The 27044-nt window shown below is 41.3% G+C and overlaps 1 protein-coding gene across 1 annotated transcript in view; it reads right to left on the bottom strand.

The window, feature by feature from the left end:
- Positions 1 to 3962: 3962 nt before the first annotated feature.
- BACE2 (beta-secretase 2) overlaps positions 3963 to 27044 on the bottom strand; it is a 50521-nt gene continuing 27439 nt past the window's right edge. The window contains exons 3-9 of the mRNA XM_053971004.1: positions 23435 to 23651; positions 21518 to 21646; positions 20165 to 20299; positions 17262 to 17363; positions 13739 to 13888; positions 12329 to 12497; positions 3963 to 6420 (exon numbers count right to left, since the gene is read on the bottom strand). Of these exons, the coding sequence (XP_053826979.1) occupies positions 6167 to 6420; positions 12329 to 12497; positions 13739 to 13888; positions 17262 to 17363; positions 20165 to 20299; positions 21518 to 21646; positions 23435 to 23651 (1156 nt within the window). The 3' untranslated portion in view covers positions 3963 to 6166. The remainder of the gene's footprint in view (positions 6421 to 12328; positions 12498 to 13738; positions 13889 to 17261; positions 17364 to 20164; positions 20300 to 21517; positions 21647 to 23434; positions 23652 to 27044) is intronic.

Here is a 27044-nt window from a genome sequence, read left to right as displayed (position 1 = left end):
CAGGGTCAGATGGGATCTACACAGCCAGAAGCAGGAATTGAGAGTTATAGGAGGAATTTGGATGGATATAATTTATCAGCTTTGAAGTTCTTCTTAACAGGATTTTAAAAGACACACAGAATAGGTTGAAAGAATTAATCATTTATTTTACGCAGCATAAAATCTGATTTTTTACATAGTGTTTATCTGAAAATGGCAAGAATTGAAAATACAAAGTATCAATTTTTGGAAAATTGAGTAATGAGGCTTGACAGTAAGTGGGATAGAGATCCTAACATAACCTGAAGATTGAATTAGAAAGACTATACCCCTTTGCTCCAAAGTTTGATCCCATTTTCTTTTCAGTCAGTGCTAAAAACATTGCCTAATAAAAACAAAACAAAACAACAGGTGAAGAAATGCCTCTCTAAGTTGACCTTAAAGGTGAAATCCTTTCCACATTTCCTATATAACATAACAGTTATTGAAGTTTTAAAAGCCTTAAAAGATCTCTGCATCTCCATATAAAATTTGCAATAAAAAATGTGAACTGCCTGTTTTCAGGTAAGTCTTAAACACTGAACTTTGTATAGTTTATGCACACACAGAGTATTGGCTACCAAAGCAATATTCCATCACATATTGCAGTACTCCACACCTTTGTGATATCAAGAAATTGTTAGTGTCTTTTTGTTACCTCTAAACATTCTCAACTCTTTTTTTTTTTTTAACCACAGAATTTTCCAAAGGACAACCACACTACAAATACAGCCATTTAAACATTCAGCTCTATAATCCCTCTCTGAAAACACAGGAGTAAACATGCCCTTTGTAGGTTTGACTTGGCCCTGTGAAAATTTCCCTCATCAGAGGGGGACGAGATGAGAGGATTGTTACAAACAATTTCCTTTATTCAAGTGTTTTGCCTAAATACACATTGCTGTAAAATCAGAGCAAACTCAGTTGCTCAGCTGGAGTGGTTTTTAGGACAAAAAATGTCATGGATGGAGCTCTAACAGCTCCTTGTGGTTTTCCTCTCCACCCCTGTACTTCCTGAGGATGGAGAAAAAAGAGAATATGCAGGACCAGGGCATATTTCCAAGGGGGATGTGAAAGAAGTCCAGGGAACATAATCGAATGCACAAAGGAGTTCTTGGCACACAGTAAAATTCAGGGACCATTGGCACAGGTAAAGTTCTGGCTCCAATTCTTCTCTTAAGGACACTGCAAATATTTTCAACCTACAGTTATTTTTCAAAGCATTAAAGAACTACTTTAAAGCAGGTTTGTGAATGGCAAACAAGAAAAATGTATCTTTTGTTAGAAAGCTGAAAATGGAAAATGAAGACCTTAATCTTTTAGCAACTTTTTTGGGAGGGGAAATGAGAAGGGGTGAATGGCCTAGAAGACAAATCAGAAAAATCAGATTTAGAGCCAGTGAATAAGTAGGACAGCAACTATACTAAAATATATTTAAGTGATGGTTATCAATTAAAAAAAAAAAAAAAAAAAAGGAAGAGAACACTTTTTGAGAGCTACTTTTTTTTTATTATTATTATTCTAAAAATTACCTTTTGTGTTTTACTTTTTGGCTAGCTCAAAAGAAATTCTGTGTGTGCCTTCATGGTCTAATCTAAAATTCCCAGTATTTCAAAGACTACCTGACCACAAAGATCCAGGCAGATACAAACCATTGTTATATTACTACTGCACAGGCATTGATGTCAGCATGTTTTATGGTTTCCTGTCCTGCTGCTTCCAAATGCCACTGCTGAGGGTGAGAAACAGCATTGAGTTACATGGAGAGGGAAATATTCAGCAGCTGGGCAATGATCCTCCCTAAAGATGATTGTGTCCTGTGTTCACCTGGGAGGGGATAATTCCCAGTAGCACCAAAAGGCACCTTGGAGTGCTGGTTTCCAAAATATTCAGGCAGGTGGACCCTTGCCAAAAGAAATGGGGACTGTTGGATGTTGCACCTACAGCAGCTGCTGTCTTTCTGTGGCTTTTGTGTTTTGGATCCATCTCACCCAGGGGTTTGGCTGAAGCCAAGTATTTCTGCTAGCATTCCCAAAGAGCCATAACCAGGATTACTCACAAGCCTGGATTAGCATCTAATTAAGCCTCAAAAGCCAGCAAATCTAACTGGCTCAGAAGATTGCTCATATCCTGTTACCAACCTGTCTTCACTTCTCTCAACAGCAGCAAGGACTTCAGCAGCCAGAAATGAACAATTTATCAATCAGAGAGTCAAGTATGACAGGAACTAATGTCTTGGTGAAAAGTGCAGCCTTTTCTGAAAAGGATGAATCTGTTATGCTTTTGCAATTTTTAATGAAGCTAAAGGCATCCTGATTATTTTTCTTTCTGTAATTCCCTTTAATTGCACCTCCATAGGTCACTGTACCAACACCCTTCATTACACTGCTCATATTACTATTTATATTTGTATCTGAGGAGAGGATATGACAACCAAGAACAGCCCAGTTGTTGGAAACCCCTATGGAAATCAAAGCAACTTCCAGCAGCACAACCATTTTTTAATATTGGAAAATTTAAGGACCTGGCTTTCTCTCCCTGGAACTGTGCAGTGCTATGCAACTCTCAGAAGCCTTTTAATATTTAAAAGGAAAAGCTTGGTAGACAAATGGCTCATCCTTCAGTAAGACAAAACCAGCCAATACACAGCAGGGAACCGGATCAACTCATAGGTTGATTTTCGCTGATGAATTTTACAGATGTTGAGCACAGGAGATACCAAACCCCCTTGATACATTGCATTTAGGTTGATTTGACATGCACATCCTAAACACAATCCTTCACCTTAAAAACAGAACAATCCTCTCCACGTAACTTTTACAGCACCTGAACAAAGGCCTTATTAAAATGCTTCATCTGTTTCCCTCAGCATTTAAATTGCACCAAAAACCCCATGATAATATTTCTAAAACTTGCGAAGGCAGCGGGATAGAATTAACCTATTCCCGGGGCTGGGCTCAGGTTTAACCACTGGAACTCAAACCACACCCCCTCAAATCTCTGGCATGGCACCGATGGTTTCAAATTACCTGCGAGGCTGCGGCCAGGGGAATGCCGCTTTCTGACACTTTCCTGGGACGTGGTGTTACATTCCCATCAGGGGAGAGCTGGGTCAGCAAGAAATATTGATATTTCTTACAAGGGATGGTTTGGAGTGCTGTGATTTGGAGCATCCTCATAATAAATAAAGGATATTTTCCCGTATCATCTTTATTCAATGCTCTGGTTTTTTTCACTCCTCTTCCATTTTTTTTTTTTCCCCTTATGGTGTGGTTTATTCTTACACCTGAAGTTGGTTAACAGGAGCATAATATATCTCACAACATATATATTTTTTAAAATATATGAGGGAAAGAGATCACTATGAGTTACCAAGTGACTACACTTGGTTATAGCGTAGTCTATCACTGTGTTTCATCTTCCATACAAAACTGCTCGAGAGCATTATTTTTCTTAATGTGTTGTAGGCTAAAAATGAACCCTCAAGGGTTTCCATTGCTCTCCTTGTTGCCAGAGCAACAAAGCAATGCTCACCTGAGTTTCTGCCACTGTAAGTATCAATTTACAAGCCCAGATGAAGTTTGTGCTGCTCACAGGTGTCACTCACAGCATTTTTACTACAAGCCACATTTTTAGTGGGAAAGAATGCCAGGAAAACTCAAGAATATATCAGTATTGCTACTTGCTTATTGTTCCTCTTAATTGAAGTGTTTCCTTTAAAATATCTTGACCAAGGACATTCAAAGTGAAAGGGTAATACTTAAATCTTCTATATGAAATCCAGTGCACTAAGAAGACTTTGTTCACCAACTCAGAAGAAATCTCTTTAAAAAGTCTACTCAGAACCTTTCCCAAGAAATGCCTTCCTAAAGCTCTTTGTGGCAAGGAGATAGGAGGTTTTGAGGTGAGGGGAGCAGTGATGAAACTTTTTATCAGCATACAAGTTGTTTTCACTTTCTGAATTGAAAAAGGGTTTATTGTTTAACACTATCCATCCAAAATCCATACAGTGTTTCTGTTTGAAACAAGTGACAGAAGCATAACTTCTATTGCCATACTGTAGGAAAAGGAGGAATACAACTCTGAAGTTATTTGTTACATGTAAAACCAAAGCCAGGAGGACGATATGGAACTCTTAATGAAAAGATATTAATAAAGAGATATGGAAAATAGAACACTGAGAAAACAGTTAAGCTCTATGGCTTATTTAATGGAATTCACAATTTTTCTCCTCTTAGAAACTAAGAGGCAGAGGAAGAAGGAGACAAACTCACAAGTCCTTCCTGTTTCCAACTTCAAATTCCACGAGAAATCATTTTCAGACATTGGATCATAGTATCAATTATTTTACTCTACTGAGCCAAGCAATCTGAAAGTGCAAGAATTGAAAAGAAAACCACAGGCACTTCCAGTTATGACGTGAAAGACATAAGTTAGTTAAAAAAAAGCCCCACAGTGTTTTATTTTCACACACATGATGTGCACCTCTGTAAATGCACCATTCCTGAAAGAAAAAAATAATCTTTCCTTATTCCATGCAGACTGAGATGCAGAGGCAGTGTGATCACAGAGCTGTATGAAGGGATTTTGGGCAGAAAATTGTCTAGGCAAGGGATTGAGAAATTCAGAGCTAAGCTTTTTTTTTTTTTTATTTCCTCATTTCCCATACAGATATGCAAACTGCTCTGCTATCAAAACGAAAACGAATATTTTTTCCTTTTTTAATGTATTAAAAAATCTTCAGCTTTGCAATGTTTCTCTTTCCAATCCAAACACTTAGGCCAGTGTTACAGAGAAACCTGCAACTAGAGAAAAGAAAAACTGTCCTATCTGCAAAGAAAACACCTCGTTCTGACCTCAGCATGATGATCTGCACTTGCAGAATGGAAGCCTGGTCAAATATATCTTCTCCTGCTCTCTCCCACTATTGTTTCCAGTCCCACCACGTGTTTGTTTTCAGCCAGGCAGGACACACACACTTTTGATTTGATTGATGCCAAGCTGAACACTTCAAGCTGAAAAACAAGCCAGCATAAAGACTTTCACTTCACAGCCTGTCCATAAAGACAGGTACTTCTCCTTTGAATTTCTAGGTTGCTGAGCTCAGCCAAATTGAAAACGTTGTCATTCTACAGCAGAACACAGACCCCACTGTCTTGTCTGTCCATACATATGCAGATCAGCCTTTTCTAAATATCAAACTCGGAAAAAAAACACAAAACCCCACACGAGGGGGAGAAACTGAAAGGTTTCTTTTTTTTTTTTTTTTTTTTTTTTTCACCAAAGTGGAAAGTCAGGAAGTATTGATTTTTATAAAATCCCAAAATATTCAAAGCCAAGTAGTTCCATTTGGTTGTATGGAGCATCTTTTGTGCTTCAAGACCAGTTCTAATCCACACACTCACCAGTGGTAGCATCCTTGTAAATTAAGAGAGGTAGTCTTGTTTTACTCTAAGGCTGAACAAGTTTGTTTCCCAGTTTTCACCACCTTGGACTATTCTGTTACAGCTCTCAGGGAGGGTGACCCTCTCAAGTAGCAGCAGTGATCTTGAGGGAAAGAAAACACAAACCAACATTTCTTCTTGATCTCCCTTGCTTTTTCTCTGCTGCTTAAGTCTGACTTTTCTCCCTCCCCCACACCATAAGCAGAGTTTCAAAATAAACTGATGTAAACAGAAAGCAGTATTCATTTAATGCAATTAATAAGAAATTTTTTGTTTCTCTTTTTCTACAGTCGGGGCTTGATTAGTTAGAAAATACTGACAGCTCCTTTTGTTTTGTGAAAGAGAGATGGACAATTTTGTTCAGACAGTGGAAGAACATCATGGTGTGGCTTTTTATCTTTTTTTTTTAAACTTTTTTTCTTTTTTTTTTTTTTTAAAGAAGGTACTGTAGAGAGCATAAAGGCTCACTGTACTGCAGTAGCAATTCCAGTACCGTAGCACTTCAGAGGTGTTTAACAGTGCTTTGGTTCAGAACCGGTGTTAGAAAATAAAGCTATAAAAGTCACGATGCAGGGTATTTGGTGGGATTTTCAACAGCGTTTTGTAGGAACGTAGAAGGGACTGAGGAGGCATTGGCTTCTTCCCCTTGGCAGAGCTCTTTGTCCTTGGTCCCGTTTTTAAGTCTGTTTTTGGGGTCCAGCCTCTCATTTCCACCGGTGGCGCACGAGGGAGGACTCGTCGTTGACCACGTCGTTGTCCGTGTAGCGGTGCTGGCAGCGGGGTGGGATGAGCAGCAGCACGATCAGGACCAGCAGGATGATCCCACACAGGCTCATCAGGGCGTAGGAGGCGATCCAGAGCATGGGCTCGTGGAAAGAAACGCTGGCAACGCAGTTGCTGGCCACGTCTGCTGTGGTGAAAGGGCCCTCGATTTCAGAGACGGGCGAGCCGTCAACTTCTGGGGAGTTACAGAAACAAAAGGATCAGGACTGCAGACACCAGTTAAAAAGTACTTGTACATCCCTCTCCCTCTGTCATCACACATCTCGGCACATTCGTGTTTCACCACATTTCTCATTGCAATAAAAACCTGTCTTAGGTTGGAAATGGGTGTGTATTCTATTCCTATCTGTGGGGCAGTTCTCTGCTGTTCACTGGGCAGTTTTTTCTTTATCTCTCCCACAGCCAGTCCTCCCTCCAGGAGATCTCTTCTGTTCATGGGCCATTAATTATTAATTATCTTCTGTTCATGGCCAGTGAGTGTCCCTGCATGGCTGAGAAAATTCCATCATCCCATGGGGAGATGCTCCGCCCAGGGGGAGGAGCCAAGCATTCCTACCTGGATACAATCTGCCCTGGGGAACACCACAGCAGCCTTTGCCCACTGCATTCCCAGAGGAGCAGCTTTCTTCCCCACTGCATTCCCAGAGGAGCAGCTTTCTTCCCCACTGCATTCCCAGAGGGAGCCCAGGCCCATCTCCAGCAGCCCTGGAGCTTCTGAGGAAAACTCCAGCCTTCTCCAGGATCCTGCTCGAGCAGAAGCACAGCTGGCACTGCAGGAGGGCTGAGCCACCATGGAATGGGACTGCTGCCACCACCCTGACCCACACGCTGCCACCAGGGCCTCTTCTGACTTTGGCAGTGGTTTTTTTTTTTTTTTTTGTGGTTTTTTTTTTTTGTTTTTTTTTTTTTTTTTTTTTTTTACTATTGCATTTGTATTTTTAGTTTTCCTATTAAAGAACTGTTATTCCTATTCCCATATCTTTGCCTGAGAGCTCCCTAATTTCAAAATTATAATAATTCAAAGGGAGGGGTTTACATTTTCCATTTCAGGAGAGGCTTCTGCCTTCCTTAGCAGACTCCTGTCTTTTCAAACCAAGACAAAAAACAAGAATCCCCTGTTTATAAAAAGGGACTCTGAAGCATAAAGGAGACTGTGACTCTCCCATATCTCCACAGGCTGTCTAAGAGAGGACAGGCATTTCAATCACTCAAAGCCCAAACCACTGGATCACTTATTTGCCTCTGCACTAATCTTTCAAAAATATCCATTTAAATATCCTACAACTTCCACCCTGGTGTAGGGCAGAGCCTGGGTGATTTTTTGCTTGTTTCTGGTATTTCCAGCAACTGGAAAAGCATCTCAGGTGATGCTTTGCTCTTCTGTGTTTGCTGTTTTCCTAGGGAGCAGCAGGAAGGTTCATCAGCTTCACAGATACCTGAAATGACTTTATCCTAAACACAAGGTGCAGTGTGGAAAGCAGCACAGACCCTTTTGTGGATGAAAATGCAGAAGGAAGGGGAGGTGAGGCAGGAGAGCTGGGTGACAGCTGTCCACAAAAGGGGAGCGGAGGAGAGGAAGGCCAGTGTCAGGAGTGAGGAACAGGGACATGAAGGAGCAACAGTGCTGGGCCAGGAGAACTAACCCAGCAACTCAAAAATGATGACAAAGTTAAGACAAGAAGCAGTTTTAATTCACTCCTCTAGTCAGCCACTTCCATGACACATCTGAATATTTTTTCATGAAGGCCTCAGTTTTAACTGTCCTGTCTATTTCTCACACATTTTACATGCAGGAACACTCTTGCCTGATTGGAAGCAATCCCATCTACTAAAAACTGTATCTCTTATTTTCACATATCTTACTCACAACTGCTGAAACCACATTTAAAGAGATTACCATAAACTACCCCCTTGGAAGGAAGAAGGGAGCCTGGATTTTGTGAAGGTGACCTTTAAGGTTCTTCAGGTTTTTAAAGAAATGCAGAATAGTTTGGTTGCTTTATCTGCATAGATTTTGGTTGTCATTCGGTCCCTGGCCTCATAAGACCTTGTATTATTTTAAGATTTTGTTTTTGTTAGATTTAATTCAATTTAATTGTGGGCTGCTGTTGAAAGGGACAATCCTGCACCCTCACTCCTGTCCCTCACAGCCCCGTTCGTGTTGGTGGAGGGAATGGGAGGCTGCAGCTCACAGATCAGATGGGAGACCAACCTTCACAACAAACAAAATGCCCAAACAAGGAATTTTCTGTAGAATCAACTCATCTGAACCAAGCCTTTCTCCACCCCTAAGTGTGGGAAGACTCCTTTAGCAGGAATATGCTGTGAGAGTGAACTGGGGGCACCCGAGGCTGCACCCACGAGGACCCTGGCACTGGTGAATAACCAAACACCCACTCCCCAAACTCATTAGATGGTAAAATTCTGCCTAGAAGGTCTGTAGAAGAAATGCCTTTTGTCCAGAGCCCCAGGATTGCACTTTGCAATTATTTCTTATGCAATGATTTCTTCTGGACATCTCACCCCCTCACACCATTGGTTTGTCTCTATGAAGTTCTGCAGCAACACCAAACTCAACCACATTTAATACCAATTTGAAATGCAAGGCCTAAATATCATTACTTAGTTGTATTTTGAAGAAGTGGGGGGGGGAAAGAAAAAGCAGCACAATTTTCCACCTTGGAAATAACTTTGAAAATAAACAGTCTCTAATTACTCATTATTTGGCTCCAGCACAATAATTACTCCTATTAAAGAAGACAACACAAAACTGTTGCCATAGTGGCTGACATTTTAAATTGCATTTTGAGAATGCCTGATAGCAGCACAGCCTCTGCTTTCTTCCCTCCAAAAGGGAAAAAAAAGTTTTCCCTCACACTCTTCCACCCCCAGAGAAATTGAGAGGAAATTTGCCTAAATTGTTCAAAGAAGCCCTTAACATAAACTAACAGTCACACACACCCAGCATATTACACATTAACTGAATTATAGGATTTTGATGTATTATTTTAGAATATCTGGTGGTACCTAACTACAGTACTTGTGTAACCTTGAATAAATGAGATTTTCTTCATTCTTGATGATTACAGGACAAAAAAGGTGCCTCTGGAAAAATGCTATTTTCTGACATTTGTGTAGAACTCAACACATGCTAGCTCACCCACTTGGGTGGTTACAAAGGCAGTAAACCTGGAATTAGATAAAATTAATTATAGAATTGTAAGGTGCAGCTTGAAGGAGGCCCCTGGAAGTCACCTAGACCAGGTTCCTACTCAGAGCAGGACTGTCAGCATCAATAGATCAGTTCTGCTGCAGATTTATCCAGCCAGGCCTTGTAAAACCCCGAGGATGGGGACCCTCTTTCAGTGCTGTACCACCCACCTGGTGAAGAAGAAACTCCTCATGTCCAACATTCCTGAATGTCCCTGGTAGATGTTGTTCTTTGCTACATAATTTCATTTTCACTTGCCTTGACTTGCATTCAGCTTAGGGCCTACTAAAACCCCAGTTCCTTTCCACAGGGCTATTTTTTTTTCCTTTCCCCCCCCCCCTCCTTTGTTTGGAAAGGGACCTTAAAGATTATCTAGTTTAAACCCCCTGCCATGGGCAGGGAACTTTCCATCAGACCAGCTTGTTCAAAGTCCCATCCAGCTTGGCCTTGAACATTTCCAGGTTGCTTCACTAAAACCACCTCTTTGATCTGAACATCCTGTCTCAAGAAGGGACCTGATCCAAAAACCTGTCCTAATCATCCTGTAAACACTGGGTTATCAATAGGCAACTCAAAATTATTTGTCTGAATAAGTCTTAAAGGGTTTCATGTAATGAGGAAAAGGCAAATTTCCTGCTACAATGGAAGAGCTTCCTGCAGCCATCTAACTTTCCTCATTCTTGGTACATCCTGGAGAATGAAAATGGTCCAAGGAATAATGAGGGATAAGCCAATTCTCATGTCTAGCCAAGTCTGAAAAGTAACCCGGAAGTTCAATGAAATTAAGGTTTTTAGTCCTGGTCCCATAATTTTTGTATTCACCACGTACAGCTCTAACACCTTACACAATTAATTTGATTTAATTTAATGTTCACACTAAGAAAGCACAAATCATTGCAAAGCCACACTGAACGGTCTTTAACATTCCTCTGTTTCTGAAGATTGGAGCCACCAGTAATTCAGTTTAATTTATGCCCACGAGCTGACTAGAAGGCTTCAAATAAATGCCATTAACACAGTTGCCACGGAGGGCAGGGCTGGCCTCCAGTGGAAGCTTCATCCCTCATCCTGTACTCACAGCCGTGGCTCTCTCATCCAAGTGCTGTTAAATATGGAAACCACAAGCTGTGAAGGAGTGAAACTCAGCATAACTGGCACAATCCAGCAAAATGTCATCTGCCTCGTGTGAGTGGAATCTGTCAGCTGTGTGCGTCTTGTCTCAGCTGATTCCTCAGGAAGCCGAGTTCTCGTGATGCTGGGTGAGACATGTGCAGAAAACGTGGACAAGGAGACAAGGAGGAAATGGCTTGGAGCACCAGCTGGGTGTAATCACGTGTCCAAGCTCGTGGAAATTCCAGTGGCAGCTCTGTTCAGCAAGCTCAGCTCTTCCTCTCTGGCAGAACTGCATGAAGTGGTCAAACTGTGCTTGCAGGTAGCAATACTAACACCAGGGTGTTGTTGTTATGGTTCTCAGATTATTTTTCTCAACAAAGAAGGGCTGGCAAAGCAGTTCTGATGCTCAGCAGCTGCCTCGTGTCCCCTGCTGACCACGCATGGTCCATGTGTTCTGTCAGATGCCCCCTCCTCCCTCCACTGATGGCTGCAGCAGGACAGGGCCAGGAGGCAGCTCCACACTTGCTCCAGCTGCAGTCAGGAGGCACCAGGAAGAATGAAAGGCAGGAAAACCTGGCCTGCAGTATTTGTCCAGCTACACCCTCCTGCCAGATGCATTCAAAACGTGTCTTTCATCACTGCCTGGCACCTCTCAGAAGCGTCCATAAAGCAACTCATATCAATATCCAGATTTTCTCTGGGAGCGAGCTCAGAGCCAACAAGGCTGAGCTTGTTAACAACGGAGAGATTAAAAAAAAAAAAAAAAATAAAGCTTTAAAACTGCCCTAAAGCTACAACTCAGCCAGCCAGTATCTCTGTTTTTCCCCCCATGATTGTATTAAGCACTTCAGTCCTATCTACCTTTACCTTCTCTAAGACCTTAAAGACACATTGCCAGTTCCAGTCCTTTTCTCAGGCAAACCTCAGCTGAGACAATGTTTTTCAGGGCACAGACCATTCCTGTTTGGGACAGAGACCTGAATATGGGTGCACATCCTTGCCCTCCTCTCCCACTTGGAGGTTCTTGTGATGTCAAAGCAATGTCTGAACAACAAGGGGAGGAAACCCCAAAGCTTTTTGGGTTTTAGCTACCCTTGGTGAGGAAAGTGAAATCATAAAAGTTAACCAGCACAGTAAAATCAGACAGAAATGATGAGCTTTTTCATATCTCCTCAGAAGCTAGCTAATAAATTAATGGCTTTCTGCTTACAGTGAGAGAAGTAATTGTTTACAATTAACACAAACACTACGAGTCTTAATGTGAGTCCCATTTTCACCTCAGCTCTTTCTTTGCCAATTTCTGAGGGACTGAACAGGCTCAATTTACATTAAGAGAAAAGTGTGAGTAAGGCACTTCACTGCACACTGCAAGAGTTGCTTGAAGAATCCATTTATGCACAGCTCAGAGCAGGAACCAGCCCAAAATGAAGCTGCATTAAAAACAGGGACTTGTCTGATGTAACTGTTGGGGAAACTGCACACACAGACAGATGTCCCAGAAAGATCATCTCTGTGAGAGGGAAGAACCCAGCACAGATACCCAGAGCTGAGGCTGATTCACTGCATGCCAAAAGATGTTGCAATACAGGTTTGGGTTTTCTTTTTTTCCCCTTTCCTTTGAAATGTGAGTAACTTGGAATTTCTTTAAAATACACCTTTCACACTGCAGGAGTACCCACACTTTCTGCCAACAGATACGTGGCAAAGGTGTTTCTCTGAGTTTCCTCGCTCCCCAAATCCTGAGAAATTTTCCTCTTACCTGCACAGGGACTCACTGCAAAGCCCACTCTCCTCTGGGCTCTGTCAAAGATGACATAAAATCCTTCCATGACTGTAGCACCAATGACCAGAGCGTTTGTGGAGGAGGAGATGCCGAATCGGTAGCACTGCAAATTATCTCCTATCACAAGGATGGGTTGAATATAAAGCTGTTAAAAATAAAATAAAATAAAAATAAAAATAAATTAAAAAAAAATCGGAAGCCAGAGTGTAAAAAGCAACACCTCAGAGCAGGTAGAAGTTCAGACATTTTCATTCTTATAGTTCAGGCATGCAAATTCCACTGGAAATGGAGAATGGATAGGGACAAACGGATTTTTGTACATGATTTAAAACTGGTCAAAGCTAACAGGCAGGTAAAGAGGTAAAGCTTGTGGACTCTAAAATGAATTTGAACACAGTCAGTCACTACATGCAGGTCAATACATCCATAAGGGAAGGATGGCTGAGGAAGAACTTGGGAGATGAACTCAAATTAGAGAATAATTAGTTCTTAAAAGAATTATTAGGATGGAGTTGATTCAGAGAGCATTCGGTGTCAGCTTCAAGGTTCTAGATTTTATCAATTCAAGTCACATTTCACCCCCTGTCTCCTCGGGGAAGATGAATGATTGCCAAGCTACCTGATCAATACAGAAAAAGCTTATCATAAGGCTTTACTATATTTAAAGTTAAAATGTACTTAATCGGTTCATTCTTTCCTTTGCTCCTGCCTGTCCCTTGAGGTAAAAAAATGTATTAGTAATGTTAGACAATACCAGCCTGTACTGCAACTTACACTGGGAGGAGAAGCCAGAGAAGAAAGACAGAAGTGGCACATTATATTCTAAATATAATGGTATGGATGGAATATTAATAAAAGATAAGCCAGGCGAGTTACAGAAACTGGTGAAGAGCTCACAAAGGGTCATTGCCAAGATTTTCATATTCAGAAGAAGTGCTCCAACTCAAAATGCCACGAGAAACAAATCAATTCCCTTCCCAAAACAAGAAGATCAAAATGAGCAGAGACATTCTGTATTGACATCTGATGTGGCCAAAGCTCATGAAAACAAAACAGAAACTTGCTTGGTTTTCCTGACAAACTGAAAAAAAATAATTCCCAGCTAGATGGACTGCACTGAGAGGGAAACTGTGCTTCGTCCCTTTCCTTTTTGCTTTTAGGTTTGACAAGTTTGTTATTTTCCCTATTTAAAAATTGATTTTTAAAATTTGATTAAAAAAGGCTTCCTTTGCATGCAATAAGCCTGTTACTGCTAAATAATAACCCTAAATAATAACCCTACTAATTACCCTGTTACTGCTAAAAATAGCTCCTAGTTTTTTAAGAGCATGTGCTTTATAACAGTAAAAATAAATGCACAGATGAATAAACAAAGAAGGTTGAGACCTGTGGTAGGATAGAGATCCGAAACGACCTACTGGAGTTTTCATCCCTCAGGTAAATGGAGAGTTTGGGAAATAAGGACCAGGGTTTTTCAGTTCTATCCCAGCATGCAAGCTGTGTGCCAGTCCAGAATTCAGAAGAGAATTCTTGTATCTGTAAAACAAAGCAAACAAACAAAATTATGCTTAGAGATTCCAGCCATTTTTGATAGATCTTTGTGAATGAGCACTGCCACTATTCAATGCTTTCATTTCCATGGAGAAATTCAAGAACACAAATCTGAGCTGCTTCTTTAAGGACCAAGGCAAAATCCCAAACCCCAACACCCAAACCAAGGTGTGTCATGACCCATCATGGCCTGGAGAAGGGCGAAGAGGCAAAAGCAAGTTTAGCTCTCCTTTCCCTCCCCATTTCTGTCCCATTATTTCCTCTACTGCAGTGAACACGTGGCCTCCCTGAGCCATCACTTCCACAATGGGATTTTCCTGCCTCCCTCCCTCCCCTCTGACCAAACACCAATGGTTTTACATTTTACATTTTATAAAAAAACACAAACCAAAATACAAACCACGCGAATATATAATGAGATAGTGAGGCTCCCTGAGTTCCTCATGCACCTACAGCTCTTTACTGAGAGTTTTGAAGCCAAAGGCTAAGCCAAATATCTCCTGGCATCTGAGGGAATCATTTGCTGTAATGGAAAGAAACACACCCTCTGCCTCTTTTGAAGCCCTGTCACTCCCTAAAAATAGAACCTGACATGCTTTTGAAATAAATCTGATTAACAGTATTTTGTAATATATGCATGGAACTAACAAAACAAAAAGCCAACCCCTACAGAGCTTGTTTGGCTAAGACAAACATCTTGCTCAATGCTCCTGCTCCCTGAAGCTGACCTGCTGCCAGATCTGAGCAAAACCCTTCCTCATTTTACTGCATTACTCTGGCTGGTTCCTGTTCCCTCAGAAAGCAGCAGAAGGGAGGAGCTTGATCTGAGGCTGCACAGCTAAAGCCTCCCATCTGGGTGAAGGAAAAAGATGGAATCCAGCCTCTGCACTCTCCTCATTTGTATTTATCTGTCATATGGATTATTCTGTAAGCATCAGCTCATTCATTAAAATATGGCATTTTACAGGTGACAGGCACTCACCCTCACCACACATCTGCCAATGAAGTGTTTGTTAGAGCTGCACAGAGACTTCTTCCCATTTCCAGGTGCTCTGCCCTGTTCTTGGGCCTCAACAAGCACAGACTCATGTGAACAAGGAGATTTCTCACCACGAGCAAGCCTTTTACCCTGAACTCTCAGCTCATGCTGAAGTGCATCCCTTGGCACGGGGCAGAACACTCTTCCCTCCCAGCTGAGTCCCAGGCCAAACCTGCTGAGAAACACAGCTCTCCTCTCTTTCCATTTGCTCTTGAAAAGCAGCTCTGAGAAAAATTGCAAGGTACCACCCAGCCAGGTCAGGCCAAGCCTATGAAGTGCTCTGTTTTAAGTGCCTGCTTTAATTTCCCAGAAAGACTGCTTAATGCATTGCATTTCTTTCCCTTCCTTCTGCGCACTGCAGCAATGCATGTGGGAGATTTGAGTGCATGACACCCTATTAAAATAAAGATTTTAGGATTATCTGAGCCTTCCTTTGTTCAACTTTCTAACTTAACACTGTATTCCTGCTGTCCTGACTTTGGCTCAGTGAGGTGTAGTAGGTGCCCCCCTCCCTGGCTCATTTCTGCCCATCTGCCAAAATCACCACCCTTCAACACCAAACTGCATCATAACAGCTGCTCCCTAAAAGCCTTCAGTCCAAATAATTTAAGTTTAAAAAGCCATCTGCACCACTAAAGAGCATAGAGCTCACAGCCTTGTTTTTGAACTGAGCTGAATAAAGAAATGTGTCACACACAGTTATCCCAGTTTATCTGAGAGGGAAAATAACATCTGGCTGGGTGCTCTTAACAAGCTGTATGGAGCAGGAACTTGTTAACCTGGCTCACCTGTGGTCAGAAAAGTGTGTCTGACTACAGCAGATGATTTTTTTCCAGTGGTACATCTCCTGGCAGAAGCACAGAGCCGCAGTTCAATTGCTGAAAATACCCATTTTCCTGACATTGCTCCTACACAGCTGGAATCCCATCCCTTCACCCTGTAACTAGTTTCTTATTTAGTAGACTATCTCCATTGTTTAGAGTTGTCAAAGTAAGTTCTGGGGTGTGTGCAGGGAAAGGGGTAGAGCAGGAAGGTCCTTGAGATTAAAAAGAACTCAGAAAAAAAAAGGTACTTTATGCATTTTTAATAGGAACAGAAAAAAAAAAAAAAAAAACATTAAGCAGAGTGAATGGTTCCCCTCTAATACTTTATTGATCTGTCCACTGTTCCCTTATGACGTGGAAGGCCCCACTTCAAATGTCCTGACCAGCATCAGAGGGGAGTGTGGATCACTGTGACCACTTCCCAGGAGCATTCCTTATCCACAGGGTGACATTACAAGAGCTCCTGGGCTGGCTTCTTTCAATTCTCCCCCCACATGGACTGAAATCGTTCCAGTCAACACTGAAGTGTTGTGGAAAGAGAAGAACTCGTAACTGGTACATTTATTTCAGATATTGGACATCTGCAGGCAGTGAAGAACACTTCATGCCAAATCTCTGCTCTCCATTAAATAGGGAAAAGGATCTCAGTCTTGAATTATCAGCACACAGGCAAACACTGTCTTTGGGGCAGCTGCTTACTGTGTTTCCTGTGATTTGCATCAACAACCACTGTCTGATTGTGAGTCCATGACAAAAATATCGAGTTTGTTCACACTGAAATAGCTGGTGTTTATTCCTCCTCTTTAACCTTCTTGGTGCTGTTCCTTGTATTGAACAAAAATTTATGAATAGTTTTTAGTAATCAGAAAATGCTGTTTCAGCCACTCTGCACACAGAGAACTCCACCATCCCTGTGCCCTACTTCTAAAGCCCACTCTGTTTCCAAAGAAAGATGCTTTTGAACATAAATAATTCAATAATGAAGGTCAAAAGCAGCTTTATTGATATGAATAACCCTAATGAATGGCATTTATTCCAGACAGCACTAAGAATTATACTTGGAAAGGAACTGCTTGCAGCAGCAGGTTCTCCTACTTTATAAACACTCTGTTTTGAATGAAAAGACTGATTTTTGCACTCTTAATACTTTGAATCAGAGCAACAGGGATTATGTCCGTGTTTCTCAAATGCTTAGAATAAAATACACCATTTCTGCCCTATTTCTGATGCATGTCCATACACACACTTCTTGTCTGCACTTGTGGCCCCCCTTTTCCCTCCTCCCTTTTTTTTTTTTTTTTTTCCACTTCTTCCTTTCCATCAAAGGCCATTTCTCCCTTGTTAACAGGGCTAGACCAGGGAAGCTTCTGCTCCCCTCAGGTGAAAAACCCATGACTTGCAAGGCAGGCAGCAGAGATGACACTCCTTTCAAAGACCCCGTGATCCTTGAACAGGAGTTTCACATTTCTGAGCAGGTTTCGTGGCATTTTCTTACCAGGGACGTGCGAGCTATTGCCTGCACCACAGCACTGAAGACTTTCTCTGGCAGTCGAAGGAGAGTGGTTCCACTGTCTACTATGGCTTTATCAGCATTGTACTGGGGAGGGGAGAAAGAAAAAAGAGAGAAGTTGTATGCTGTAGTTACTGTAAAGCAGATCCCACTGTCTCCTGAGCAGAACAAAGCTGCTCCTTTTTGGCAGCTGCCTTGCCAGAACTGCAACTTGTCAGCAGCTCTCTCCAGCTGACAGCTTCAATCCCAGTGAAATCTGAGAGCAAAAACAAAAACAAACAAACAAACAAAAAAAAGCAAGATGCTATCATCCTAGATGCAAGAGTGGGTTTATCTGCACAGGTCAGGAAATTACTGTGTCACCACAGCTGGTGCAAATGGTCACAGTGCTGTAACAAAGTGAATTCTGGCCCCTCTCAGAGGGGGCAAAAGCACTTTAATATTCAGTAGAGAGGTGTTAAACACCCTGATGCAGCTTCTAAGCTCTAATCAAGGTCTCTGCTGGCATGAGAACAACTCTAGTTTAAACACAACAGCCTGTTTTGATGGCTGGCATATCTAATATATGAATAAGCACAAAAAATTAGGCCTTATTACATGTCTATACTGGCTCAAGAGCACAAATGTCACACCTTTATCCCTTGACTGCTGAAAACCCCTAAAGCACACACAAAAAAAACCCAAAACAAGTACAAAGAAATTTGAAGTTTCAATCTTGCTGCCTTAAAATCTGCACAACAAACCACGCATAGCAAACAGCTCTCTTATTACTAAAAGTTCAAACCTAAAATTAAGAGATTTCAGCAAACTTCAGATACATTCAATGAGGTATAAACTTTTAAAAGGGTAAATCTTTTTTCATGAACTCCTTAAAAACTATGCTTAACTGTTTGGGGTGGGGAGGGGGGAAGGCAAGTAGCAGTGGCAGCTATTTGCATTACTTTTGCTGCCAGTTTAGGCAGCAGGATTAATATAACTGAGCTGTGACATGTTTATGGCATAATCATAAGACACAGGATGATATACAACCTAAGCTACTTAGGAGGAGGTCAAACAGCAAGTGAATTTAAAATACACTGGTTTGGATGTTATCAAGTCACATGGAGTCCCTTAAGGGCAGTGACAAAAATAAAACCCACCAAAAAAGTAAGAAAAAGTAACTCTTGACAGTTATTTCTACGTTTTTTGAAAGAGCTGCTATGGGGCTGCCACACAGAGCTGAGAGAAAAGCAAACAGGAAAACATTTATTACACACTCAGAAATACTTCTAAAGAGTAGAAAGAAATGCCAAGGCATTTTGGAGTCCATTTTAACAGATTTGCACCACAAAACACACAATCACTGGCATCCTGGAATGCCATCCTTGGGAAAAAAAAAAAAAAAGTAGTTAAAAGGGTTGACCACTGATATAAACCTGTGCAAAAATCTGGGAGTAGTGGGATGGTTCACATGGGGACGGAGCACCTGGTTTTGCCTTCTTGGCTTTCCTGGTTAATATTTACCAGTGCAAAGTGCACTTCTGGCAGCTCAGGACTTCTCCCAGCCCCGGCTGCCAGGCTCAGGGCCACAGCTGTGCTGGAGCTCTGGACACATTCCCAGCTTTGAAGCAAGGGGAGAAGTTTTCCCCAGCAAGGAAAGGAGCAGTCCCTGGTGAAGGCTGTGAAAAAAAATGTTCCATTTCCTAGAAAACAACAGAGAGGAGAGAGGGCTCCTCATCCCAGAGTGAATCATGCATCCTCTGCGAGCTCCTAACCAGCCAAACTTGCATTGTACTGCTCCTGTCTTACTGCTCTTCCTCTGAAATTCTGTGGAATTTCTGTGGGAAGGTCTCCTTTGATCCAGGAAGGCTTGATCCTTCTGCACCAGTGAAAGCAACCCATGGCTCAGAAAAGAGCAACAATTACAGGAAACTTTCCTGACACACCACTGAATTTTTCAGTGAGCTGTTTTCTGGCAACAGCATGTATTAAACTAAACCACTGAAGGGCTCCCCTTCAAAAACATGTTGACTGTTTTTTAAGGCAAGAAAGAAAAGCAAACATTTGTTTTAAAGGACCAGTGGTTTTGCTTTCCTAACAGCACAATAGAGAGAGGCATTTAAATAGACCTTGTTCTGCTTATTGAGTTGAAAGATGTTGTGGCTCATTTTAAATAATTGATATGGCAATATGATTTCAATATTTTGCATGGAAATATAATATTTATGCACATGTTATACTGGAATAATGAATTTCACTTAATTTATATGAACTATAAAAACTTTAAACTTATCACATCCCAATGATCTCCAACTAAGAGCATCAGAGCAGAATGAAATTAGGATGTCTAAAGAAATTGGGGCATAAAAAATACAGAACTAAAATTAAAACATGAATACCAACAAGCAAGAGTAAGAAAGAGATAAAGCACACACATACACATATATCCTCCACAAAAAAAAAAAAAAAAAAAAAAAAAGAAATGCATTTGGAATAAAAATTGCAACAGCACAGTCTCATTAGACTGATCTAGGTACAACAGAACATTATTCTTAATACAAACAGAAAGCTTATCCATCAGGAATAATAACTGCCAACCACAAGAGAGCAAAAGTTGATTTCAAGAACATAAAATAAAAAAAAAGGAAGCCTAGGATGAGAGCTTTAGGAAGCAACCCAGGGTGACACCTGTCCACTGCCATCATGAGTTGTGAGCTCAGACAGCTCTACAGGGGTCAACCCAAAACCTCCCATTTCCTCTGTTTGACCAGAGCTGCTTTAATTCAGTTCTCAGGACACTGCAGTGCACATCTGCTTGCCAAGACAGAACTGACCAAGCAGGTTTTTTTTGGTTTTTTTCTCAGCCAAACTTGCATTTCACAGAGACAGGAGCAGAGAAGGGCCAATACCTCTCTGCAGTCCAGCTGGAGGTTCTGCCCCCCGACCTCCAGTTTGAGGATTTCCACCTGGTAGTACCACTCCTCTTTGATGGGTGTGTACCAGATATCCCCCGTGTACAGACTCGGCTCAATCCCACCCAGCACCTAAGGGAGAGAGGAGAAGAAGTCACATGAAAATCCCACGTGTTTAGTTTTGGGGCAAGTGCACACAAAAAGGGGGACATTTAATTGTGATACTCAGGGGCATCCAAGTTTTAATTTAGCACCATTGGTTAGGATTTTACTGTCAGGTTCTCTGTCAATAATAGAGCAGTATGAAACATCTAGACATTAAACAGATAGTGCTTCAAACAGAATTCCCCTACTGGGCCAAATTATCAGCATTTTCTTTCACCTACAACCTCACACTGATTCTATTATGAAAACTCCACTGTTTTCATTTTAAAAACAGTATCTTCAGTGGTTAAATCTAGGCAATGTATAAAAATGGAACAGAATAATAAACTTACATGTGAAAAATCTGCTTTATCAGATCAGAAAAGCATTAATATTGTCCAAGAAGATTTTATTTTTTCTTACACACATTTGAAATGGAATCCCATCCTGTCACTGCTATCACTCTTAGCTCCCATCAAAACTTAGGCTGAGGATGGCTGGGAGCATTTGTGGACTCTCTGACTCTGAGCTAAGCCTAAGAAAGTTCTCTCTTGGTCTCCAGTTATATGAAAGGCATTTACAATATGTGAATTTTCCTCAAAATAAGTATTTGTGATCAGCTCCTGTGCTGAGATGTTTATTTCAGCATCATTTGGGAACAGTCATTCCATCTCCCAATTCCAGATACATAATTGGCCAATTCATGGTCCCACTAAAAATGATGGAAAGATTTCCCAGAGTAACAGAAAGCAGGAGATCTGAGCTACAGATTTTTCCCTTTAATATGTTGTTAAAAAAAAAAAAAATACCCTTGATTCCTCTCCCCCTTTTCACATCACATAAAAAAAAAATACTGTAGCATTTTGATGAGATTGAACAAATTTAACAGCTGAATAAGGGACTACTCAGTTTGAGAAATATAGCAGAATCTGCCCTGAGGAAACACCACAACATTCATGTTTTCCTTTGTTAAAAGATGAAAAGTTTACTCAAACTTGGGAGAGAAAAAAAAGAATTGAGAATGAAAACAAATAACACTTAAATTTTGCCCGAGGGCTTAGCTTTTCTTTAAAAAAATAGAAAACATTTAAAACACTAAAGTTTAAAATACTAAACACTAAATTTGGCAGAAGTGGGATAGTCAGAGAAAAGAGGGAGAGAGATGAACAAAGATACATTTTCCCTCTCCTATTGACAGATACCCACAAGACTACCTCCGTTGGTACCACTTCCAGAAACAGGGAGTCCAGCACCACACATCTGCAGGGAGAAAATGTTGGGGATCTTTGCCTGCCTCACGAGGGAATCAAAGAATGTCTCCACAGAACTGGAAGGCTTGAAGGTGTTGAAAAGCAAAACAAACAAACAAATAAACAAAAAAAAAAAAGAATTGCAGGGTTCGTTAGAAAGTTTCTTCACAGAAATCAGCAAATCTTTCAAATAAGACCACTTTTCATGAGTAAATTGAATTTCTGACAAGCATCTGATGAGAGTTCTAGACATAATAAGCCATTAAAACCCCAGTATCTGTCATTTTTCTGTTTCTGTTGTTTTTAAAAACATTTTTACTCTTGACCACTGTCAGCCCTGCTGCCACCAAATCCCTAAAACATAGGAGTAATTTTCAATTGCAGTTTCCAAACTCAAACACCAGTTTCAGGCAGAAACTCTCACCAATTATTTCTGTTTGGAAAAGGCTTTGTGTTATTAGAACGCTCAAAGGTAACTTGCCTTTCACACCTTTCCACAGTTAAAAAGCAGAATTTTAAAGTCAAGATTTTCAGTTTTTCAGCACTGTTGAATTGTAATGAACTTTGAGTTGAGTGGCCCAAATTTCCTCTCTTTTCTCTTAAAGAACTTCATATCCTTCACGCTCTCTCCAGCTGGGTACTGGCCAGGTTCTTCCTGACACTGCAGGTCCTGTTTTCCTTTGCAGTCACTGGAGTGCTGCAACTTCCCTGTAATTCAGATTTGTGTGCATGGAGGTGAGAGGGGCCAAGTACTCTCAGTGCACAAAGCCCAGAGCAGCCTCAGAAGCCAACAACCCTGAAGTCCTTGGAAGAAGGGAAGAACAAATGCCCTGAGAACTCTGTTTGCCCAAAGCAGAGTTTGAGAACAGCTCCTCTCCTCTCCTCTCCTCTCCTCTCCTCTCCTCTCCTCTCCTCTCCTCTCCTCTCCTCTCCTCTCCTCTCCTCTCCTCTCCTCTCCTCTCCTCTCCTCTCCTCTCCTCTCCTCTCCTCTCCTCTCCTCTCCTCTCCTCTCCTCTCCTCTCCTCTCCTCTCCTCTCCTCTCCTCTCCTCTCCTCTCCTCTCCTCTCCTCTCCTCTCCTCTCCTCTCCTCTCCTCTCCTCTCCTCTCCTCTCCTCTCCTCTCCTCTCCTCTCCTCTCCTCTCCTCTCCTCTCCTCTCCTCTCCCTTCTCTTCTGCTGACAGTCCATGAAGTCAATAAACACAACTCTCACACAACTCTGGAGTAAAGCAGACTCGCCAGGCAGTGCTGAATCATTTGTTCTCTCTGGGTAGAACTTACTTTGGGATGTGAAGGTTGAAAATTGTAACTTTGTAGTTTTCCAATCGAGTTTTCAGCTTTAGATTTTAAGGTTATACATTTTGGATTATAAATTTCAGGTTTTAATTGAATCTTCTACCTGAATTTCCTGCCTCCAGAGGAGCAGGATGTGCTTGGTTCTATGTTCCTGGAAATACTGCAGCTAATATTTGTTCTGAAATTATCCATCCACCTCAACTTTTACTTGATGAACGTAGAATGAACTGCTGAGGACTTTGCCTGGGACCAGTTTTGAAAAGTATCCTCAGAGCTCTAATACCTCCCTCCACACACATCCCACAACCACACTCTGGTACTGCAAGCTCTGTAAAAGCTTATTCATTCCAGAGGAGCTAAAATCAGCATTTCCATCACCAGAAAAGCAAAAATCCTCACATGGGACTGTGGTACTACCACAACCCAATTTATTCTTTCTGGAACAAAGACAGAAGATCTGTAGGAAGGAGTGGCTGGAAGGGTGGAGCCTAATGCTGACAGATCATCTGCTGGCTTGATTTTAACATATTTCTATTTATTGTCCTTGTGAAAGACAATCAGGGGGGAGGGGATGGTTTACCTTGGCTAAGGCATCATAGGCAAGACCCAGGATCCCGTGCCATTTAACCCCTGGCAGGAAGAAGTTCTCTGACTCGAGGATGGTGGCAATGTTGATGGTGTAGCTGCCATAGAGTCCTTTGGGCATGGTGATGACATCTGTGCCCAGCACTCCCGTCCAGCTGCCTTGGCTGTACTTCACTGTCACCTCAATCCCTTGAGATCTGTATGTGCTTGACCTTTTAAAAGGAAAGGACACACTGATGCATGGGCTGCTCATTTACAATGCAAGACAACAGAATTTATTCCAACTCAATTTTGCCCAGAGAGGGAAAAAAGAAAAAGGTAAATTAAGTATGCAAAATATGTATTTATACTGCTTGTAAAATCAGGAAAAAGCAGAAATTAAAAAACCGCAAAACTCAAAGCCCCATTTTATCCAGAAGCCATCAATAACTCAGATCTTCACAATGTGTTTTTTTCAAAAATAAATAATCTAAGGTATTATGTCAACTACTGCAGTGTCCCTGACTCAGACTGGTCCCTAGGAGCAACACTCTTTTAACTGGAGAAAGAATGTATTAAATGGCACTAGGAAATGGAAAGCTGCTGAATTCAAATCTAAAATTGAAATGCAAAGCTAACTGAATAGCTGTAGACTAATACCTCATTAATATTCCTAAAAGATCCTTTTTGGGTAAATTGGAATATTATTGTGAGTATCAGCAGTATGACAGAGGTTTCCTAAACCTGCAGTTTGACCTATCTCTGAGGAAGTAAGTAGAATTTGATATCATTAACAAATGATTCACTGAGTTGGAGGAGAAAAGGAACTAATTTTTTCTAGACCAGGGAGGCAAAGCCAAATGAGCAGTTGAGTATGGCAAACAAAAGAAGGAACTGAATCCTGTTTAAAAGGCTTAAAAAAAAAATTAGTAAAAGCTTCAATAGATTTTTCATTTTAAAGACCTGTAATCCATAAATATTGTTATCATATCCCACCCACACCTCTGCTGAAGAGCTTCAAAAGTTCTAGATCCCTCACAATTTACTTTGGATCCTCTCCTTGGCACACAGTTTCCTCTTTTGGAGAGACAGATGACTACACTCAGTTCATCTCAAGAGACTTTTCACAGCTTTTTGGAAAGTAAATTAAGAGGGGGGAAAGCGTAAAATAAATTTATAACAGCATCTTTACATGTGTGCAGAAAAATAGAAAGGGCAAGGGTTTATCAGGTGCAGATACTTTGATCAACCCAGCTTTAATCTAACAACCACATGAAGTGGCTTCACAGGCCCTGTGCCTGAGCTCACCAGCATGAATTTGGGGTAATTTTCATTATTATGAGGAACAACCTTCAGATGGCAACATGACCAAGTCCCATAATTCAAACACTTCCTCCTGAGGAACACTTTGGCCATACAGACCATGCAACTGACTCTTCCATGGGAGGGAGGCCAGGCTCTAACCCTAAAGCAGTTCTTGATACTCTCAAGACCTCACTCTTCAAGGGTTAACATCCAAGGCAGCAGAAATACATGAGATAATATTTTTAATAATTTAAAATGCAGGAGTTCTGGAGGTACTGCTATTGCCTGCATCTGATCACTTCCACTGCTCCTGTGTAATTCTGCATTTGTATGACACTTACACAGAGGAACATCTCTGCTCAGGCAGGTCTTCAGAACACCTCTGTGACACTGGCAGGACATTTTATAAATCAAAATAGAGTCTGAATAATTAGCGGCACAAGGGAAACTGGGGGACAGGAAATGAAAGGGAGAATACTTTTCTTCATGTAGAAAAGTGTCAGGCTGAGCAGCAGAGGAGGAAACATCTGAAATCAGAGAGCAGATTGAGTGCTGGGAGAATAAAGCGAAGCAAATCTGCAGATACAAGCAGTGCATGACTAGAACAGCAGCACACAGCACTTCTTCCATAAGCAGGAAGAGCTGCGGACCAGGACACAGAAAGACTGGATTCATTTTCCAGCACAGCTGGTGACCTTTCCTGTGGAAAGGTCCTTCCTCACCATTTGTGCCTCAGCTTCCCCACCTGTAGAAATGGATATGAAGACACTCATCTCATTTGTAAAGTTCACAAATGTCATATTGAAGAGGAGGAGACTTTATTACTTCCTTCAAGGAGCAAAAATGGTAACACAGGAAGGGACCTTGCAGTAATTCATATTCTGTTCTGCAAAACCACTTCCCCATCCTCTTGCACATAATAAGACACTATTTTTTTTCACCTTTCTACCTCACTGATCTAAAGGAAGAAAACTTTAGAGTTTAAAACTAGAAATTTGCTGTAATTCATGAGCCGAGTGTTTTAAAACAAACACAAAGCACAGAAAAGAAAATGACAAACAAGCTGTTCTGGCTGTGATGAGGAAAGAAGAAATTCACCTCTTCCAGCAGGACAAAGTATATCTTAGCCAGAGGCAAGGAATAAGGGCTCCTAGATCATGGTGCTGTAGTGATCCTACTCCCTTCTCCCTCTCCTTCTATTCCTACCTTCTCTCCAAAGCAGCCACCAGAACCCTGGTCCTCAAACCTCAAATGGATCTTGAGCTCCAGCTGAGCAAACCAGCAGTGGGGTAATTTTCCCTTGCAGAGTCCACCCTCATTACCAGCACACTGCATAGGACAAAATGCAACCAAAATCTCATTTCTCATGTCACAATCCCTTTGCAGCAAGCTCAACATGGAAACAGCAAATCTACCACGTGCAGGAAGCCCTGTGTAACACCAACCTCACCAAACAACTTTAAGACAAAGCAGACATGAAAATACAACAGAAATTATTGATTTTTAACCGAGAAGTCCCATCTAATCTGCAGGGCTTCCACAAAAAGTTTACAATTCACCCCAAACCACAACCAACCTCACAGTGCACACACAACCAACCTCACAGGATCACACTGCAAAAACAGCAAAACAAGCTGCTTTGTTTCTTTTGTTTGATGGCATAGAACTTATTGTTACCTCAATTTATTGTCTATATCTCTCTTACCTCCCTATCTCTTGGAAAGATCGACTCTTGAGCAGCTTGCTTTTGAAGCTTCAGATGGTGAGGCAGTAGTACTCTTTATTTATTTACTGAAATAAAACTGGATACTGTTCCTGAATACTGAAAGCCCTGAACATGTTAAATTTACATACTGCTGCAGAGCCATCACTGATCACTTGGGTTCAAGTGTAAAAATCCCTTTATATGTCTGTTTAAGTAGCTCTTTTATCATAAGTACTCAACAAAACTACTTGTTATTTTCAACAGCATGAGAAACAAACACTGTGATTTCTTTTCAGTTCAGGACAAATCAGGTAATTTTGCAAAACCTTATACATCGTGGCGACTTATAGAGCATGATTATCACAGCAAACTCAGAACTTTTTACAGCAAAGGTTTGTCAGAGCCACTCAAAAGCCCGAGTTGTAAAAGACTGCATGGTAACAGCTTTACTCATGTTGTAAAGAAAGAGCCAGATAATTAAACAGCAGGATTATATCACATAGATTACATGATACACAACATCATTTAACAAGTTAGTTCTGGAATTGCTCCAGGAGGGCTCTTCCTGAAAAACACACTCTGGGTCCTTTGAAACAAAGATGATGCCTTCCCCATG

This window comes from Vidua macroura, chromosome 2, assembly GCF_024509145.1.
Source record: "Vidua macroura isolate BioBank_ID:100142 chromosome 2, ASM2450914v1, whole genome shotgun sequence".
In the NCBI taxonomy this organism is placed as follows: Eukaryota; Metazoa; Chordata; class Aves; order Passeriformes; family Viduidae; genus Vidua; species Vidua macroura.
The sequence above is the reverse complement of the archived record's forward strand: the minus strand, read 5'-3'. Positions and strand labels throughout refer to the sequence as shown.